This window comes from Asterias rubens, chromosome 12 (assembly GCF_902459465.1).
Source record: "Asterias rubens chromosome 12, eAstRub1.3, whole genome shotgun sequence".
Lineage (NCBI taxonomy): Eukaryota > Metazoa > Echinodermata > Asteroidea > Forcipulatida > Asteriidae > Asterias > Asterias rubens.
Window position 1 is genome coordinate 16,795,217 of NC_047073.1, and position 20,472 is coordinate 16,815,688.

At 39.6% G+C, this 20,472-nt stretch overlaps 1 protein-coding gene across 1 annotated transcript; it reads right to left on the reverse strand.

Moving 5' to 3' along the window:
- Positions 1-1,966: 1,966 nt before the first annotated feature.
- Positions 1,967-20,465, reverse strand: LOC117297607 (E3 ubiquitin-protein ligase TRIM23-like). The gene is made up of 10 exons (XM_033780729.1): positions 20,346-20,465; positions 19,275-19,565; positions 18,509-18,787; positions 17,089-17,271; positions 16,374-16,589; positions 16,077-16,211; positions 14,393-14,522; positions 7,205-7,315; positions 5,635-5,759; positions 1,967-4,001 (listed from the first exon to the last, which is right to left on the reverse strand). The coding sequence occupies exons 1-10, from the start codon at positions 20,433-20,435 to the stop codon at positions 3,822-3,824; spliced, it is 1,740 nt and encodes a 579-aa protein (XP_033636620.1). The 5' UTR covers positions 20,436-20,465; the 3' UTR covers positions 1,967-3,821.
- Positions 20,466-20,472: the final 7 nt, after the last annotated feature.

Below are 20,472 nucleotides of genomic sequence, written 5' to 3' on the forward strand. Positions count from 1 at the left end.
ATGGAGGGACTAGTTTTCTTTGGCCACGCGTTGCTGGACGCCATTTTGAGCCCCACTGTAACCGTAACCCAATGTGCAGTCTAATGGCACCCTGTGCCGAAAAATGACAGGTTTTGACAAGTCCCTCAATACACAGCTCTACTCCACATGATTCCCTGTACTCCCTTCCCCTCCCTCAACAATTCCTGAGATTGCCAGACAAACGCAGAGACCACTCCGTCCCGAAGGACAGACACGACCTGCCAAACTGGATTCGAACCTATTACCTATATGAACACATCGTGACCGGGTTACCGCAGTCACGACGCCACAAACTTATGGGAAACAGTCGCTTGTCAGTTTTTATTCCACACCCAAATCAAAGGTGACCACGCACACGATATAAACGATTCTTAATTTGAGCGCCAATAAATACAAATTAGGTAGCTATCGTATGACGCAGTCTCAACGAACGTTTCTCGCCATAAAAACCATCAGAGGGACTGCGATTATAAAACGGGTATTTAAATACAGTTTGGTAGACACCAATAATTCGTAATGCAGTGCTCGCTATGTCGTATCGAGCGGTGTTCATCTGGTACTCATTGCCCGTAATGCGTCCCTAGAGCACGGTACTGTTCCAGGAGACAGTTTCACACCTTCATTCTCACCTCGTAAAACTTGTACCACGGAACCTTGACTTTGTCAGAGAGACTGTTTTGCTTTCGTCGGCAACAGTTTAACTTTCATAAGGTGCCGAGATTTATTGATGTACGGACGTGATGATGAGATCTGAAGGGAAGCCGCGATGGCTAGTGGAATACCTGTAGTTTAGGGACAAGTTCCAAAAGTCAAAATGTAAAAATCTGAAGACTTCTCCGATCAATACAGAAATACATGTCGCCTAAGTATAATTTATAATACCTTATTTGGTGTTTATCCTTGCACGCTGTGTTTCAGCACCGTACTATACACTCGGTACTTAGCCGAGTTCCGTGCAACAACAAATCACAGGCATATCACTCGGGTTGGATTCGAACCCACGACCCTTGACGAGAGCCTTACCTAGACTACCGAGATTGCCCAGTATCTTTCTATTTGCAGTTCCAACAAGTCACAATTTCTAAAATGGAAAGGTTTCTTCGATCAATAAGAAATCTTTAAAAAGGGCAGGGACTATAATGATGGTCTTTTGAGAGTGAGCACACATTTTTGTTTCCAAACTGTTGGGGCGCTGGTAGGTTAAGTTTCAAGGTCAAATATAATAGTACTACAATTAATTTGTACTTAATTCTATTATTTGCCTTTATTTATTTGCTGATGTATTGCTACGTTGGAATTGATATCCCAGGCAAGACAAAGAAACGTAATTTGTTTTTGCATGAACCAGAAAATAGTACACTAGGCACACTAAAAAGGTCCAACAATCCCACACTAAAAGAAACAATCAGATAAACCAAAACTGCAAGCAAACATGTTCATCCTCCAGTGCTAAGCTTAAATTTGAGCGTCAATTCCTAGCATTTTACTCGACTAAAGAAACAGCCTATGCGGACAGTGTGTGTGTAAACATTTTAGAGTCGTTGTTGTTTTTAAAGTCACGTAAGTATTTCCTGATGAAAGGATAAAAGGCAGACAATTCCCAAACTACAGTACTGTGGTACTCCATCTGTCAACACCACACTAACATTTGTGGTTTGTTTTTGTTTTACACCCCAAAAGAAGTATTTTAAACAAATGGCATGCAATAAACGACATTTTAATGGATTCAATTAAACCATTGGACATCAAAGCCGATTTTCAGGGAAAACGCACTTTTTACACATGTACGCTCTTGTAATTTATATAGTTTTTCCGATCCGTATTTTATTATTTTTCGAGTATCTATTCGTTCCTGCAAAACGTTACAAGCAACTTAAAATATTGTCGAGTACGCGATGCTGGCTGAAACCAATGAGTAAAAACAGAACGTCACGCAAACCAAAAGTGCATTGCCATGATCTTTTATTGCAAATTAATGACCATTGAATGTTATATCTACACATTGTCACGATGTTGACACCAATAAAGACATGTACTTGATTAAGGCGGATCACTGGGGTGGGGATGGCCTGGAACGACTCGATGCTATAGTTCAGAACTTCTCTCACCAGGTCCGCTCCTTCGGCATGTCGATCAGCTCAATAGCATACTGTTGATATCATCTGCTATGAAACTATGCAGATATAAGATTTTAGTAAAATGCATAATATTTGTGCACAATTGAATAAAATGAACAATAATTTACATTTCAGATGTCCCTTGCCCATGTAGGATTCACAAGTTACATTTCAGATGTCCCTTGCCCATGTAGGATTCACAAGTTACATTTCAGATGTCCCTTGCCCATGTAGGATTCACAAGTTACTTTGATGATTATTGTGTGGTTCTCCACCTGGGTTATCTTGACACCGTCATACCTCCTGTATACTTATTATTTTCTCGCTTGACTTGATGAAAGATGATAAGAAAATTTTAAATAAATTTTCTATGGAATGAAGAAGTTCAATCCACGTAGCGGATATTTATGCTTAGTGATGTCATATTTAAGTCGCTAAATGTAAAGAAGAAATATTAAACAAAAGGCTTTTATAAAGTCTTAAAGTTTCACAATTTGAAGTACAAAATATGCATGAAATTTGTCAACATAATATCATAACTACAAGAAAGAAATTATGTAATTGATGGACAAATAATGATTGTTTAAAGACTACAAGAGAAGGGCACTTCCATTGTGAAGTCTATGGGAAACTTTTGAAGGGTCACCAAGGCCAACACCAGGAGCAATAAAGGCATTCGCATCCGTGTATTCAAGACCTTATTTAAGATCTTTAGAGCAGAGTAACATCTTATGATATATATTCATATAGTTCCCAGTCATTTTAGTCAGTTTTAATGTCACTTTGCACAGCAATGTACAAGTAATGTACATTCTCATACCATTAGTAAACATTACCCCAAGAAACATGAAAAGAACTGAACCAAAACAAAAGAAAACTTGTCACACACTGATTTCCAAATGATAAAATCCAATGATACATGATCATCATGTATCATTACTGTTAACTCAATCAAATGTACCTCAATGTACTCCAGCTTTAATGTAATTAATTGATATTTACACAAATAACAAAACATAATAAATATGATTCAAATTAAACCTCTAGAATATGACATTAGTTTTTTACAGATAAAAAAAACCCATGTTTTTATACAGAAATTCAAATTAAAAACAACAAAATGTGTTCCACTGCAAAAAAATAAACTATGTAGTCAAATATTGATTAACTCAGATTAGACCAATATGGCTCCATATTGCTACTCCTAGTCTGCTGCCCTCATAGGTAACAGAACACCAATCTAAAGAAATACACCACCATCTCTCTACAACCTAATTTAGGTGCAGACCCATTTATACAGCAGCTTGCTACAATGTGATGAAGTGCAAGCTACTTCCAACCATGCCAGATACAGCGGGGTGATCCCCTTCTCTACTAACCAAAGTGTCCTGGGTTAATTTATTTGCATTATGCAAAACAAGTAGCCTACCATGAGCAGGACGCAAACCTACACTTTAACAAGAACATAAATTGAGTCCAGTGCACTTGACCATTTGGGCACAACACTCCACAGAATGCGCTTTAAAACACATTTCTGGTGCATTCTTTTGCATGACAAAAGTAAAATCTATTTTCGTTATTTATCAAAAAACAAATCCATGCAGGTTTATTACAAAACATGTAACAACAGTTTTACAAAATTGAGCAAAGAGAAATAAAAGGACATGAATGATATTTCAATACTTAAGCCAGGTCAACTACTCCAGCTGCGATGAGTTGCCTTGACAACCAGTCAAGTCCTTCTATCAGTCCGGCTCCGGTCTGTGCGTTGCTAGGCTGGATACACCAGTTCCGGCCACAGCAAAGCTTTGTTAGTCCAAGGCGATCTGTGATGCTATCTACGCTCAGAGCTTGTGGGCTGTCCTGTAAGATGTGACAACAAAATTGAGAATTTGTCATAAACAGAAAGGTGTGGCTGTACTAAAATGAAAACCAAACAAATCTTGAAAACCTTGTTTTGGCCTACTCATATTCTGAAGATAAAACCGATTGAAAGCTGAGATGTTTCTATATGAATGATTTACAGACTCTCTTCATTACCAGGAATACAAAATCTGGAAACCTATATGGCTCGTTTCCCAAACCCCCTACAAGATTAGTCAACAATACTGAAGTCACGAAAAATCTTGACAAATTCACAGGCTTGTTTAAAATCTGGGTGACAGTTACACTGATATAATATGCAGTACCTGTCAGCCCTGGGCTGCCACTTTGCACAGATGGTGCGATCTAATTGCACGCTTTAACAAATGTGCACTACATACTCAAATAAAAATAGTAGTCTGACTCATTGGAAGTTTCCTTGCGTGATCATATCAAGTGAAATGGGTCAATACAAGGTGGGATTGTTGGTGCCCCTACCACCACCAACAAACCCACCTTGTAAAGTGGGGGAGATGAGAGGTGGATGGAGATGGAAGAGGGAATGGTGAGTGGGTCATAAAAGAGCAAGTGGTGGTCAAGAAAACCATTGCAGTGTGGGTTTGAATCCAAGTAATAGCACTTGTGTCTTTAATAATGTGAATTGCTTGATACATCTCACTATGACATGGTTTACAAGTTGTATGGCACATTCATCAGCCAATCAAACCAGCAAGCACCAGGGTAAACCCCTTCTCTTAACGATAAAGTGTACAAGCACCAGGGTAAACCCCTTCTCTTAACGATAAAGTGTACAAGCACCATGGTAAACCCCTTCTCTTAACAATAAAGTGTACAAGCACCAGGGTAAACCCCTTCTCTTAACGATAAAGTGTACAAGCACCAGGGTAAACCCCTTCTCTTAACGATAAAGTGTACAAGCACCAGGGTAAACCCCTTCTCTTAATGATAAAGTGTACAAGCACCAGGGTAAACCCCTTCTCTTAACGATAAAGTGTACAAGCACCAGGGTAAACCCCTTCTCTTAACGATAAAGTGTACAAGCACCAGGGTAAACCCCTTCTCTTAACGATAAAGTGTACAAGCACCAGGGTAAACCCCTTCTCTTAATGATAAAGTGTACAAGCACCAGGGTAAACCCCTTCTCTTAACGATAAAGTGTACTGGGTTATTTTACCTACACCATGTACACTAAACAGCACACAGGACCAACAACTTGTTGCCTCATCTAAAAGGACGTAGCAATAATGGTTATAAGTGACTTGCTTATGGACACAAGTGTCAAGACAGGAGCTCAAATCAAAACTCTGCTGATTAGAAACAACAGAGCTCAAGTCCAGTGCATTTGACAACTCTGGCACAACACAGTACAATGTTGTTAGGAGATTTGATACAATGGGTTTATAAAAAGAGCAGGCATTAAACTTCACTCCTTAAGGGGCACAGCAATGTTCCTCTTGTAAGAAACTTCTATAAGAAAGATGTCAATCTGAATAGGAAAATTTCAAATGGCACCACAGCAATAGCACAGTGCCCCACAGCAACTACTGTGGTGCCATGGATTGACAGGAATGATGAGGTCTGAAAGAGGGTCATAGAGATGGAGTCAACTTGCCTGTTTGTTGGCAAAGAAGAGCAACAGAGCATCCTTGAGTTGTTTCTCAGACATTAGAGCTGCCAGTTCATCGTAGACTTCATCAAGACGCTCTGAATCCGTAGAGTCAATTACAAACAAGAGAGCTGCAGTGGAAGATAATAATAATAATAATAATGAAATTAGTCTTATATAGTGCATGATCTACCATCAAGGTACTCATGGCACTTAGGTTTTACATTTTTACAGAAAGATAGTAAATATTTAAGTTATAAATTCTGAGACCCAACTAAGTAGCCTTATAAGGGTTTACAAGGTGCTACAGCTCATTCAGCAGTCACAGTCAGGAACATCGGGGCAAACCCCTTCTCTTTTCGATAATAATAATTAGAAAAATAATCAACATTAATATAGCGCAAAATCCATTAAAAATGCCCCCAGGCGCTTTACAACAATAAAAACTAACATAAAACATCAAAAAGCAAAATCATAAAGGTCAAAAATAAGATCCACAGATTTTCATCAAAAACAATAAAGGTACAAACACAAGTAAACAGAAATATATATATATGTATAATCAATCAAACACAATTGGTAAAAACCCCGTAAAATATATATCCATCCACACAAAATATCCTAGGGTACACAAACAGAAAATGCAACCAGTGAAAAAAGAAAAAAAAGGAGAAGGCGTAAAATACCATGGCCGTTATAGGACCACAGCAATAAAAACTACAACAATGATGATACTAAGTGCAATGGGTTCTTTTACATGCCTTACACAACACATGGGACCAATGGCTTTACCTCCCATTCAAAGGACAGAGCAATGGTTAAGTGTCTTGCTTAAGGACACAGGTGTCACAATTGGGACTCGAACCCACACTCTGCTAATCAGAAACACCAGAGTTTATATTCAGTGCTTGTAACCGCTCGGCCACGACACTTCCACAGGCAGGTGGGAATAAGAAGATGCATCAATGGGTACTAAGCATAACAAGGATTTCCTCAAGTGTCTGAAGTATGTTTTCTTTGGGTCTATGCAAGGAAAATGGTTTTCCATTTGAGAGAGGTAACAGGTAAGTAATTTACTACCCTTTTTATACATGACACACCTTTTTATACATTGCATGATGATATCAAGCCTTAGGATTCCTGTCAAACTAAAGACAGCAAAAAAAGTAACTCGGCTGTTGTAAAAGCACCTACATTTTTAAAATTGTTACTCGCATTCAAATTTTTTTTTGAATTGGTAAATGAAACAAAATCAGCGGCCGATTTCATGAAACGCTAGGATTCCTATCTCGAGTTAGGACAAGTAACCCCTTCTAACTTGGGATCCGTTCAATGCGTCCTAACATCTTCAGATATGGAACTAATCTTAAGTTAGGAAGATTTTGGCATTTTAATGAAACATAATGAGCACGACTTCCTTGATAGGCCTTCATCCAATGTAAGCTGATTTAGGGGCCACTTATTCGCTATTTTCCAAAGCCGGTCTTTATACCAACCGTTAACACTCCCCCACGTGACCGGGTTTTGACCAATCAGAGACTTGAAACCGTCCAAGGTATTTGTTAATGTATATTACCTTGTGTGTTGAGATAATAATGTTTCCACAATGGTCTTAGCTTGGTATCCCCTCCAACATCCCAGATGGTGAACTTCACATTCTTGTATTCAACTGTCTCTACATTGAATCCTGATAATCAAACAGAAAATACATCATGGAGTTACTTTAGTTATTCATTTTATTTTGTTTTCCTTTGAAAACCTTTTAAAGCCATTATGCACTTTCGATAAACATATTGTCCAAGCCCCACACTTCGTGTATCACAACTTATATATAAAATAACAAACCTGTGAAAATTTAGGCTCAATCGGTCATCGGAGTTGGGAGAAAATAATGGGAAAAATCGCTCTTGTTTCAGCGCGTTTCGCCATGTCATGACATGTGTTTAAAATAAATCCGTAATTCTCGCTATCGAGAATTGATATTATTTTAATGTTTTCTCAAAAAGTAAAGCATTTCATGGAACAATATTTCAAGAGAAGTCTTTCACTATTACCTTCTGTAAACCCTGTAAATTATTTGTAGATCTGTGAACTTTTGTTCTTCTTTTCTGTACTGAAAGTGTATAATGGCTTTTTAAGTAGAACCTTGTTTTTCAAATGGCTAATAAATCAATGGTAAAGTGAGGTAAGGTAAAATTCAGTAAGAGATTAAAGACAAAACATCTGGTCCAGAAAGAATAGATCAACATAGGTAGGAATGATATATTACACCTTGGTGTATCGACAGTAAAACAAAACAAAACAAAACATAGACACAGTGCTCAAACACTGTGTACATTTAGTCATAAGATATATGAAATATTCTTTCATTGTGGGCTGGTGGGAAAGCGAAAGAACATACATGACTTTATGTATACGTATTACAACAACCAGCACTCATACAATCACTAAGAAATTATCGTAGTCTACATTCACGCTAGAAGACTCCCTCTACATCGATAGGCGTATTTCCACTTTGTCGCAACATATTATGAATGCATACAAACAAGGGGAGATTGCAATCTTTCCCCCAATTTTGACCTTTCTGCGAAATTTGATTTGTCACAAACTGTCTGTAGCCAACTTGATCAATCCAAAGAGGAGATGTAATTAAGGGGTAATTTTAGTTGTTGCCGCATTTTTATCTAGCGGCAACAGCAAGACACTCACAGCGCATTTTTATCTAGCGGCAACAGCAAGACACTCACAGCCATATAATTTTTTTCCATAGCTGTAATTAAATATAGTACGCCTCGCAAACACGGACAGGAAAAATACCAACCAACAAAAAAGCAAGTATGGGTGTCTCCTTCCTAAAGTCATCTAGGTTTTTTTGCCGAGGGCGGACAAAATTTAAACCAGCGTGACAATTGCTTTAGTAACAAGGTACACTTGACCCTAAACATGAAGCAAGGTGACCCATATACTGCTGGATAGTACTTTCATCTTTGAGTTTTAAGATACACATCTTTAAGCTGCATGTACATAAAAGTGTAAGTACAGTTAAATCAAGTAAAAATAATGTCAAGATAGCATGTGGACAATTATCATTCAAAATTGTCGGAGACACCGAGTGTAAACACGCCCTGTAAAAAGGCTAAGCTCAATTTGTCTTGGGAGTCACAGGAAAATAGTGTGAAAAACAACTTTCAAACCGTGAGTTTTCAGAGCAATGAGTTAAAACTCATTGCTCTAAATTAAGTTAGCAGTTCAGGCCACAAATTATTATTTTAAGGGAAACTCAACTATCACCATCTTTATACCATTTAAAGTTATGTGTAAATCTGTGAACATATTTGTTTTCACCCTTTACTTAAACAATAACACAAAATAAACAACACATTCATACAAAACTACTAATTGTGTGTTTATTTTTTTAATACAATTCTACTTAATGGGTGCTGAAGTAAAGCTGAAGGGTACGCATGCACCATCCTAACCACAATTACTTTTTGGCACACTTTCTATATAGCTATGTTTAAAAAGTGTCCTATAAAGTAATGCACATCAGTTGTTGTCAAGCTCCTGCTAAGCAGATTGACTGCTATTAAAGTGGGGCTTGAAAGGCCTGCTTAACAAAATAAACTTAGGCTAAACACGCTTACCACCAACCGAAATAGTTCCGACTGATATCTGTTCACACTTTAAATCACATACTATTGTTCAAAATAACTTGTAAGCATTCTGGTAAAACCCCAAAGTATATCAGAAAGTACGCATGGACCCAGCAGAAGAGGTGAATGCACACCCTACGTACCCCCTCCCTTTGCTCCTCAACAACCCACTGAAAATATCCAGTAGTTTTTACTGGCCCTTATCCCATCTGACCAAACTTAACCACCTAATCCACACGCTGTGAATACGCTGTGAATACGACACAAGGCCCTGGTTATCGTCTGTACTAATTAAGCATTGTATGACTATTGTACCTTGGAAGAAGGATTGTACCCAGTCGTTCCTCATAATGACAAAATGATGAATCACATCACAGCCAACTCACTCACAACAGAGAGAAAACACAATGAAGGCAAAGACTAATGTATTGCGGTAGATTGTCAAAGTCAAAAAATCATATAAGAAATTGAGAATAACATAAATAACAAAAAACCAATACCCTCTTCTAAAACTGTGTCCAACTCTATTCTCTCATTTATGTCTACCCTTTTAAGTGAGGGACGACGATGACGGGTTTTTACTTTATGCACGTTTGTTGAGTAGCAAAGGATGAACATTTTGGAATTAATGCTGTTAGCATTAGCACTCTCGCATCGTTCAAATCATTCAATTACCAGTCAAAAGGAACCACCGCTTGTGCTCAGCACGTCATCCAGTACGACCTAATCAAATTGTCGTCTCTTTTCATGAAATTGTAACTTAATTTCATTAGTGTGCCCATCATTTTAGTCAAATTGATGATAAAATGCATATAATAACAAATTGATTATACGCGATTATTTGGTGGCAACTCAGTGCACTTCAGAGTACCGTTTGATAACATCTGCTATATCATGTCTGTCTTGGTCAACCAGTCTTAGACGTCGTCCTCGCCAAACCACTCACATATACCTCCACTCAACATGCCTCCTGGCAAAGAGTGTAGCACAAATAAAGTGCGATCACCGGACAAATTTGCAGACTTTCTTTCTTCTCTCCTCTTTTTTTTCCTATTGTGAGAGTGAATGTGTGTGGGTCTGAGCTCAACACAAGTGTATTTTACACCAATTACTTCAGCAAATCATTTAATGGTAATAAGAACGTAATTAAGAAGTGTTTGTATTGTCTGTAGTCCACAGAGGCGAGAGGGCCTCCTGAGTTTTCACCAGTGAATTATTCATTTTACTTTCTATTCTAGTCTCTTTCTCCCCCTTTGTCTCTTTTTACTAGTTTGGGGAGAAAAATTAGCATTATTACTTTGGACTATGACTGAAAATAGTGGAGCGTCACATTTGCCGTTGGGAGTGTGGGTTGGTTTTTGGGAATGGGGGAGGGTGGGTTGGTTTGGGGGAATGGTGGTGGGTGGGTTACTTTGGGGGTGGGTGGGCTACTTAGGGGGCGGATGGGTTACTTTTGGGGCGGGTGGGTTACTTTGGGGGTGGGTGGGTTACTTTGGGGGTGGGTGGGTTACTTTGGGGGGTGGGTGGGTTACTTAGGGGGCGGATAGGTTACTTTGGGGGTGGGTGAGTTACTCTAGGGGTGGGTGGGTTCCTTTGGGGGTGGTTGGGTTACTTTGGGGGCGGATAGGTTACTTTGGGGGTGGGTGGGTTACTTAGGGGGCGGATAGGTTACTTTGGGGGTGGGTGGGTTACTTTAGGGGTGGGTGGGTTCCTTTGGGGGTGGGTGGGTTACTTTGGGGGTGGGTGGGTTACTTTGGGGGTGGGTTACTTAGGGGCGGATGGGTTACTTTGGGGGTGGGTGGGTTACTTTGGGGGAGGGTGGGTTCCTTTGGGGGTGGGTGGGTTACTTTGGGGGTGGTGGTTTTTGGGGGGACTCGGTTACTTTGGGGGGTGGGTTCCTTTGGGGATGGGTGGGTTACTTTAGGGGTGGGTGAGTTACTTTGGGGGTGGGTTACTTAGGGGCGGATGGGTTACTTTGGGGGTGGGTGGGTTACTTTGGGGGAGGGTGGGTTCCTTTGGGGGTGGGTGGGTTACTTTGGGGGTGGGTGGGTTACTTTGGGGTTGGTGGTTTTTGGGGGGACTCGGTTACATTGGGGGGTGGGTTACTATGGGGGTGGTAGTTTTGGGGGGACTCGGTTACTTTGGGGGGTGGGTTACTTTGGGGGTGGGTGGGTTACTTTGGCGGTGGTGGGTTACTTTGGGGTGGGTGGGTTACTTTGGGGAGTGGGTGGGTTACTTTGGGGTGGGTGGGTTACTTTAGGGGTGGGTGGGTTACTTTGGGGTGGGTGGGTTACTTTGGGGGTGGGTGGGTCACTTTGGGGGTGGGTTAAAAAAAAAAAAAATACTCATGATGATCACAGATTCACATAAAACTTACACAGTCTAATGATGATGATAGTAGAAAACTCTTAAAGACCATGTTTGAGCTGGTGGCGTCGTATACAATGAGTACATTAATTGGGTGTTTTCTGTAACTTCAAAAAATGTTATGACTTGTTTGGTTTGCTTTGACAATTAACCCCTTTTAGAAGTATAGTTAGCTTGTAAAATATATTGCTTTTGCACACTGTCTGACCACTCATTATCATCTTTGAGTTATATATAAATTATACTAGCCTGTTATATTATCCGCTGGTGAATAAGACTAGTCTGCTAGATGTGCATGCATCCACAGTGTACACAGTTGACCCTTCTACTGCTTGACCATTCAATATCATCCACTGTGATTTTGAATGATAGATCATTTATTATGCCAGCCTGTGGTATGAAACTGTGTACTTGATGTATCTTCATAGTACACAGTCAACCTTCCTACTGTTGAGAAACTAAATGCCATCCAACAATGTGATTAGATTGTTGATGCATACTGCATAATATAACACAGTCAACCCTCCTACTGTCTGACCATTCAACATCATCCACTGTGGTTTTGAATGATATATAAACAAAGCTAGCCTGCATATTGGTCAACGCATCAACAAAGTATTGGAGCTGTATCTATTGTTGGAATGCAAAGTATGCAAGGACGCCATATTTTTGTTATCATCACTTATTACTGACATCAATGGTCATTGTCTGCACTGATCTGATGTTGGTATCCAAATAGTTGCTTACTATTAATGTCAACCACTGCCGGCTTCACAATTCAGCCCAGTAGAGCATCGAAGGTGCCTGATGGGGATCTTGCACCTTCAATGCTCTACACCATAGGGTGCCAAGGTACTGTACCAATGAGACGCGGCTGCCAATGTACCCATATTGCTATTAAAAGAATACTCGGCATGATCCGCCAGTATATCATGAAAACAAGACTAAAATGCAGAGTGGAAGAGTCACGAGAGACTGATTGGCGGAATAGATGGATTGCAAGTGATCTGGGGCCAATTTCATGGCTCTGCTAACCATCGAATTCTGCGCTAGCCTCGTAAGCGTAAAATGCATAGTAACATTGAGTACTCACGCGCAGAAGCCATAATTCGCCGCTAACCCGTAATATACGCTTGTCATAAGCACATAATTCCCTGCTTCTGAAAGCGCCGATTTTGTGCTTACGGTAAACAGAGCCATGAAATTGGGCCCCGATTGACCACCACCTTTGATGTAAATCAATGGAAAAGTGCACACATGTACGCGCTGGGCATGAATCTTGGCCAATAATAGCCTTTCTTGCGTTCACATTTCATAAAAAGATGGCGGCCAATGCAAGGGATCTATAAGCCTAATAATGTTTTACGTTTATTTTCTTATCACATTTGAGATCTGATGCATATTATTAGTATTCAATAAGAATGCAGAATTACTTGCATTTCTGTTTAGGCAATGGTATGGAGTACGACAAGTGGCCATCTGCTTTTCTGGTATCAGAAAAGCTGAAAGGCAGTTTTTATGGTTGTTTTACGCGAATTGTTCTCCTTTTCTACTTTTCTGCTACCAGAAAAGCAGATGGAACGTTTTGTTAAATGCATTTTCTACGTTTCTACTTTTCTGTTACCAGAAGAGCAGGTTTTACTCTTTCTCCTAATGCTGGTGGACGAAAAGTGGCCAATTGCTTTTCTGCTGCCAGAATAGCAGAAGAGCAGATTTAACGTTTTGTGAAAATGCAATTTTCCATTTCTCTGCTTTTCTGCCACCTAAAAAGCAGATTTTACTTAGGCGGCCGAAAAGTGGCCATCTCCTTTTCTCCTTTCAGATCCTAGAAAATAAAATTTTACTAAGGCAGCAGAAAAGTGGCCATTTGCTTTTTTAAAAGGACCGCCCGTGAAGGTTTTGGTTTATTGAACACGTCCAAACGTGTACCACAAGGTCCACTTTTCTACTATTCTGATACCAGAAAAGGGGGGCCACTTCTCTTCCTCCATACGTCAGTCAGTCAGTACTGGAAGAATCACTCTTGTGAATACCTTGCAGGCCGCGCGACATCTCAAAGGAAATACGCCAGTTGAGGTTCCACGGCTACCATCCAATAGGATTCTCTCATTACAAAAAACACACGGTCAGTTTCCCTTGTGGTACACGTTTGGCCGTGTTCATTAAACCAAAACCTTCAAGGGAGGTCCTTTGAAAGCAAAAATGCAAATGGCCACTTTTCGGCCGCCTAAGTAAAATTTGCTTTTTAGGTGGCAGAAAAGCAGAGAAATAGAAAACTGCATTTTCACGAAACGTTAAATCTGCTTCTCTACTATTCTGGCAGCAGAAAAGCAATTGGCCACTTTTCGTCCACTAGCATTAGGAGAATTAGTAAAACCTGCTCTTCTGGTAACAGAAAAGTAGAAACATAGAAAATGCATTTTCACAAAACGTTCAATCGATACAAACAAACTCATAAAATCTGCTTTTCTGCAATTCTGAGACCAGAAAAGCAAATGGCCACATTTGGTCCTTCATACAATGTGACATATTGAAAATCTGCTTCTGATGATTGGTTCAAACACTCTGCATATTTGCATGAATTATACAGGCTGAAGAAATGAATAATTCATAAGAGCTTGTGGTTTTGCCACTTAGTGCTTCTTATGTGTGTTTTCTCTGTAATGGGAACTATACACCTTGAGAAAAGGTTTACTCTTAAGAATGAAATCAAAACAGAAGTATTAAATAATTGGTTGACGTACCAATTGTAGGGATGGTCTGAATGAACTCGTTTTGTTTGAGCTTGAAGAGAATAGTTGTTTTGCCGGCATTGTCTAGACCCAAGACAACAACTCTCATCTCCATCTTAGGTCCAATGTGAACTCGGTTATCCTGAAGAGAGATAAGAAACAAGGGGTATCAGCTTATTGCTTTCAAGAAGTACCAGGGTCTGATATCATAAAATTATAACATCTTCTTGATCTTAGCTGGTAGAGGCTTTCAGTCATTTATAATCTCAGTACTTAGTGATATCAAACCCTGAGAGTGAGTCAAACATTTGGACAAATTACTTTGTGAATATTTCTTCCTAAAATTATATCTAAAATGTGAAAGGTAAGTACTATTTAAAGTTGAAAACAATCTGAAATAATAAATAACCATTTAAAAGCATTACGTAGGCCTCAATCTGAAATATAATAACCATTTAAAAGCATGAAGTAGGCCTAAATAAAACACTAAGCAAAAAAGGCCTTTAAGAATAGTACAGTAGGCCTACAACAGTATGACCGTTCATATAACAGAAAACAGTAACGTCATTTCAAGAAACAAGAATACAAAATAAATGGAAAATATATCTTGGCAATATGCATGATGAAATATGGACATAAAACAATACTGGTTCACATTATCAAAAATGCAGTATGCAGGAAATATAAAAGTACAGGTTCAAAATCAAAGACAATTGCAACCATGAGGTTTGACCCTTGATAACAAGTAGGCAAATCAATATTAAGTACATGTCTGAGAGTCTAAACAATCAGAAATAAGATTTAGACAGAAATAAAGTCAAATACACATATTTCAGTAAAAGAAACGGTCATCATCAATGAACAAAGAAATGCAATAATGGAACAAAGTCACAGCAATATTGGAAAGAGATTCAAGAAGTCTTGATTGACTGTTGGGGAAAACATTAGGAAACAAATAGGATATCATATTAAAGCAGAAATAATAAAATGTCTGTGTAAATTGTGCAATCAGCAAAACTAGCCACTGAATGACAAATGCAAAGACAAATTAAACAAAGGAAGATCAATGATTCAGTACAAATTAAAATAATATGAAATAGAATCGGACAAAGTTGAATAATAAATGAACAGCAAAGTATTATAGTAAACCAAGAAAAGATCGTTAGTTTATAAAAGAAAATGCAGCAGCGAACAAACAAATATAATTAAACAACTTCACAAAGTTATAAACATACACTAAATATGATGCTGTTATGACAATGACATGGAACGTAATGGCAGTCTATTTTCAACAAACCCTCCCCAACACGTCAACAGTAATTCAGAACCGGCCTGCACCTGTTTACTTTCAAACCCCATCCCCTCCTCCAATCACATCAACTTGCCCCAAAAGACCCCCTAGAATCCAGCCCCAGCCTGTCGCAATTTATTTTGCACCCCCTTCCACCACATCAACTTTGCCAAAGATACTCTGAATGAATGAGCCCCACCCAAGCCACCACATCAACTTTGCCAAAAATACTCTGAATGAATGAGCCCCACCCAAGCCACCACATCAACTTTGCCAAAGATACTCTGAATGAATGAGCCCCACCCAAGCCACCACATCAACTTTGCCAAAGATACTCTGAATGAATGAGCCCCACCCAAGCCACCACACCAACGTGTTTCTAGGCTCAGTCCCTGCTTGGTTTACCTTAGTGAATGTTATTGGGATACAAGCATCAAGCTGTACATGTTCATGCATGTCAGTAAACTGCTGCTGTTGAGCCTGTAGTGTTTCCTGTAGAACTGTAACCTGTGGCTTGGCTTGGATCACCCTAGCATCATCCTAAATAGAACAATTAGAAAACACAACATCAGAGCAATATCAGCCTTCAAGAAAGACTCTACTTCGAGAAAGAGTCTACTTTGAAAAAGTCTCTACTTCGTATACCACAGGGATAAAAGATACAGTGTGTAATGCATTATGGATTATTGTTGGCTATTTTACCTGCTGCACACAGCGTTCACACTCCACACACATGCTGTTGATGCTGGTCAACATCGTAGCAAGATTTTCCTGCTGCTGTCTCAAGATATAGAGTTTCTCACGTACATGGGCGTCAACCACGCTCATGGCAACCTCCTCCTGGCGTTGAAGAGTCTCATGAAGCTCCTGGAAGTAATGATGTGCCTTGGCTCTGGCCACCTGAGCTGTGCCTGGAATCTGGAAATGAAGTCATCACGTTGAAGAGTTAAACCATGTTTGTGCTTGCTCAAGTCAGGCTTATATTGATAAGCACTGTTGAACTAGGTCTATATTGATGCTACTTTCTTGACTTTTAGACATAGTGTTACCCAGAAGGGTTTCTGGGTGTCTTTTGGGCACTCTGTTTCAAATTTGTAAATGTATTGCAAGTGGACAATTTGGACACCCTATTTTTCCGTCAAATTTTGACACCCTTTCACCAAATCCTGGCTTATACCTTGCTTTCAGACAGGCTGAGTTACCCTATCTGAAGATTTGGTTTGGAGCAGTTGGTTTGGGGTGAGTTGAAGAGTTTTTATGGCTGATGTGGAATTGAGACCTTAATGATCAGATTAAGGAAACAAAGACTAATAATAATAGTATGTAGTCCTTAAATCATACCAGACGGGCATCTCAAAGTGCTTATTATTTTTGTTTGAATTATTCTTATGAGAAAAGCTAATCCCTGAATACTTACATGTCTGGGCTCAGCGATCCCATCTAAATCTTCCACAACCTGAACACCTCCTTCAATCTGTTGAATAACCTCTGAGAGGCGTCTTGCAACTTCGGATACTTCTTCAGTGAATGGCCGCACCCTCTGGGCAAGTTCTATGATGATGCTCCGTCTGCCCTCGGCTTCTTGTTGGAGAAGCGCTTGCTGGAACGACAGAGAGAGAAACACATGTTGAATCAAAGGGTTGTATTGGAGGAGTAGATGAAGAGACTGTTTGCACCAATGTCACACACAGCTACTTAGCCCCTGGTGTTTTTTTTTAATTGTTTTTTTGTATGCAAGTCGCCAGACACACAAGGCCTTAAGGCCACTTTAAGGTTATTTAGCACTAGGCTTCAATCAACTATTTAACCAAGGGGCCGTTGCCTAGCCACCTACTCCTGGGGCTGAAACAGGGTTACCCCTTTGTCCATACGAATGTAGGCTGGGGTATCATCCTTCAGAAGTCCGGCTGGTAGAGCAGAAAGCACTACCTCCTCAACTTAACGAAGCAATCATGGTTTAGTGACTTATGGACACAAGTGTCACGACTGGGACTCAAACCCACACTCTGCTGATCAAACACCAGAACTTGACATGGCACAAATGGTTTGCCATTTGGGAGTAAAAACTACATGGACACACAGTGTACTAAACACAGTAACACACATTCGGACAAAGACTTCCACAATTACGAAACCACAATTCTGTGGTCATACTTCCGGGCCCAATTTCCCAGCTCTGTTTACCACCAAATTCTGCGCTTAAAGTCACCATTCTCCGCTTACTGTGCACATGCCCCATTTCTACATTACATGTAGCTGTGCAGGGGACGATTGCCTAGTAGCCTTGTGTATGTTTGTGCACAAACAAAAAATCCCTGCTAACCCTGTGAAATACACTTGGCCAAAGTGTAATACTATTTCCTGCTTCCATAAGTGCAGATTATTTGCTTGTTAACGTTAAAGCAATCACACAACATTGGTAAACAGTATTGTCCAAAGGCCCACACTTCGTGTATCACAACTTAAATACAAAATAACAAACCTGTGAAAATTTAGGCTGATTAGGTCATCGGAGTCGGGTGAAATTAACGAGAAAACCGACCCTTGTTTCTGCACGTTTCGCCGTGTCATGCCATGTGTTTAAAATATATCTGTTATTCTCGATATTGAGAATTGAATATTTTTAAATGTTTTCTCAAAAAGTATAGCATTTTATGGAATGAAATTTCAAGGGAAGTCTTTCACCATTACCTTCTGTAAACCCTGTAAGTTATTTGTAAATCTGTGAACTTTAATTTTTGTTCTGTTCAGAAAGTGTCCAATGGCTTTAAGCAGAGCCATGAAATTGGGCCCAAAGCAAATTTAAAAAAAGGATTCCTCTAGGACTCCTCTCATACCTTGTGACCCTGGTGGGTGCCATACTCCTTGCAAACAAAGCACATCAAGGGGCTAGCCTGGCAAGTACTCTCCATACATACAAACTCTACAAGGTGGGGCGGATGATGGGGGCAGCTGGGACGCTCTCTTGGTTTCTCAGATAGCGGGATGCGTTTGTGTTTGACGAGAGTGCGTGTTGAGTGCGTACTGTGTGCACACTCTGCGCAGAGGTGCGTACTGCAAACAGTGCAGTAGATGGACGCAATGTGTTCTTCATTCTCATCACATGGTATTAGATTCTATGTAGAGATGGAAACAAACTCATAGTTCATGTCATTAGATATAGTTGTGGCTGTACATGTATACCAATGACCAATTGTTGGAAAATGTCTTGGCAGGCAAGATACTATAAGTAGGTTTTTTCATTATAATGATGACATACAATTGAAAAATGTAGGCCTTTTTTACTAGCAGCTGCACAATTCTTGAGATGTTCGCCTTCAATTAATCATCAAGTTGATAAAAATTACATGATGCAATCTCCATAAAGACTTGTGAAATATATTCTTCCACATAATATTATGGCACTCAAATTGTGTAATAATAGTGCTGGAACAAAATCCAGGCTTTGTAGCTCTTGTGTTTTTAACATTTTATGTGAGTTTACATCAGGCATCCTAATAAACAATTTACGAAATTTCCCAGACTGGACAGCATGACAAAACAATTAAATCATTGACTAAAATGTTTTTTAATTAAACAACTATCAGGGTAACTATGTCTTACCTTAATACCAGAACAGTGCCTAGTCTCTGTCCACAGAGAGGCAGTCCAACCTTCTCTTGACGACTGTAGCCTCTCAAGGAGCTCCAACAACGCAAAGTTCTTCTTAAGACCCCAAACCCCCGAGTCACCAAGCTCAGTTGGTTGTCGATCGAATGGACAGAGCAACGTTCTGCCATGGGGAGAGAGGCGTGTTAGACATTCATGACAGAGGGTGTGTCCACACAGAAGAAGGCGTGGCACCTTCTCACCTTGAAAGCTGAAGACGTCTTCACAGACTGTGCACTCAAGAACCTACACAACATAAAATACATACAAATTAATTAAAGTGGGTATTATCTTGGTGTTTAATTATGACAGGCAAAGATGTCTAATCCGACTGCCACTTTTGCCAAGTATTTCAATGATTTCCTAGACCCAATTACTGGGACCAGGACCAGGTGTTACTTGGGCCCTGTGTACGCCTTTTTATAAACATTTGTCATTATCACTATCAGGCTTTGTGTTGGTTGTGCTAGTACGACCAATAATGACAAATTTTGAAGAAAAAATGGAGTACAGCAGCGCTCCAGTAACTGTTTCCCTTGTTTACCAGTTTACTTAAATTTATGGTTGTTTTACTTTTTAAAATTAAAATTAAACATATGATTTATGAATTGATTAGTGTTAGATATGACTATATGAGCACAATTTTTTTAGATGGTATATATTATTATTATCTGATTCAGATTATACTTTAATCACAACAAATAAAGACGTGGTTGCCCATTCTGTTTTGTTCCTACAAAAAAGGTTCCTGCTGAACAAGACAAGACAATATGACTCTATGATTACGAGGGAAGAGGGAAAGAACTTACATTTTTAATTGGGTCCGAACATTGCATTGGGGATAACTTTCCGTATGGCGCCACCACTTTTTCACTAATTTTTACAAAAAGGGATATATCAATCAGGTAAATATGTTCCTATATTATTTTATATCGAATGAAAAAGTGGTGGCGCCATACGGAAACTTTTCCGAAATCTGTACAAGGTTTACGGAAATACAATTGGAATAAGTCTTTATATTCTCACATTGCTGTTCCCAGGTCGTCTTTTCTTCGAAACTTTGATGCAATTTGCGACCTCCCCCGCCGAAGGCGCTCCTCCTTCGTAATTCGCCATGTTGACGACTGTTTCTTTATTTATTTTTTCTTCATCG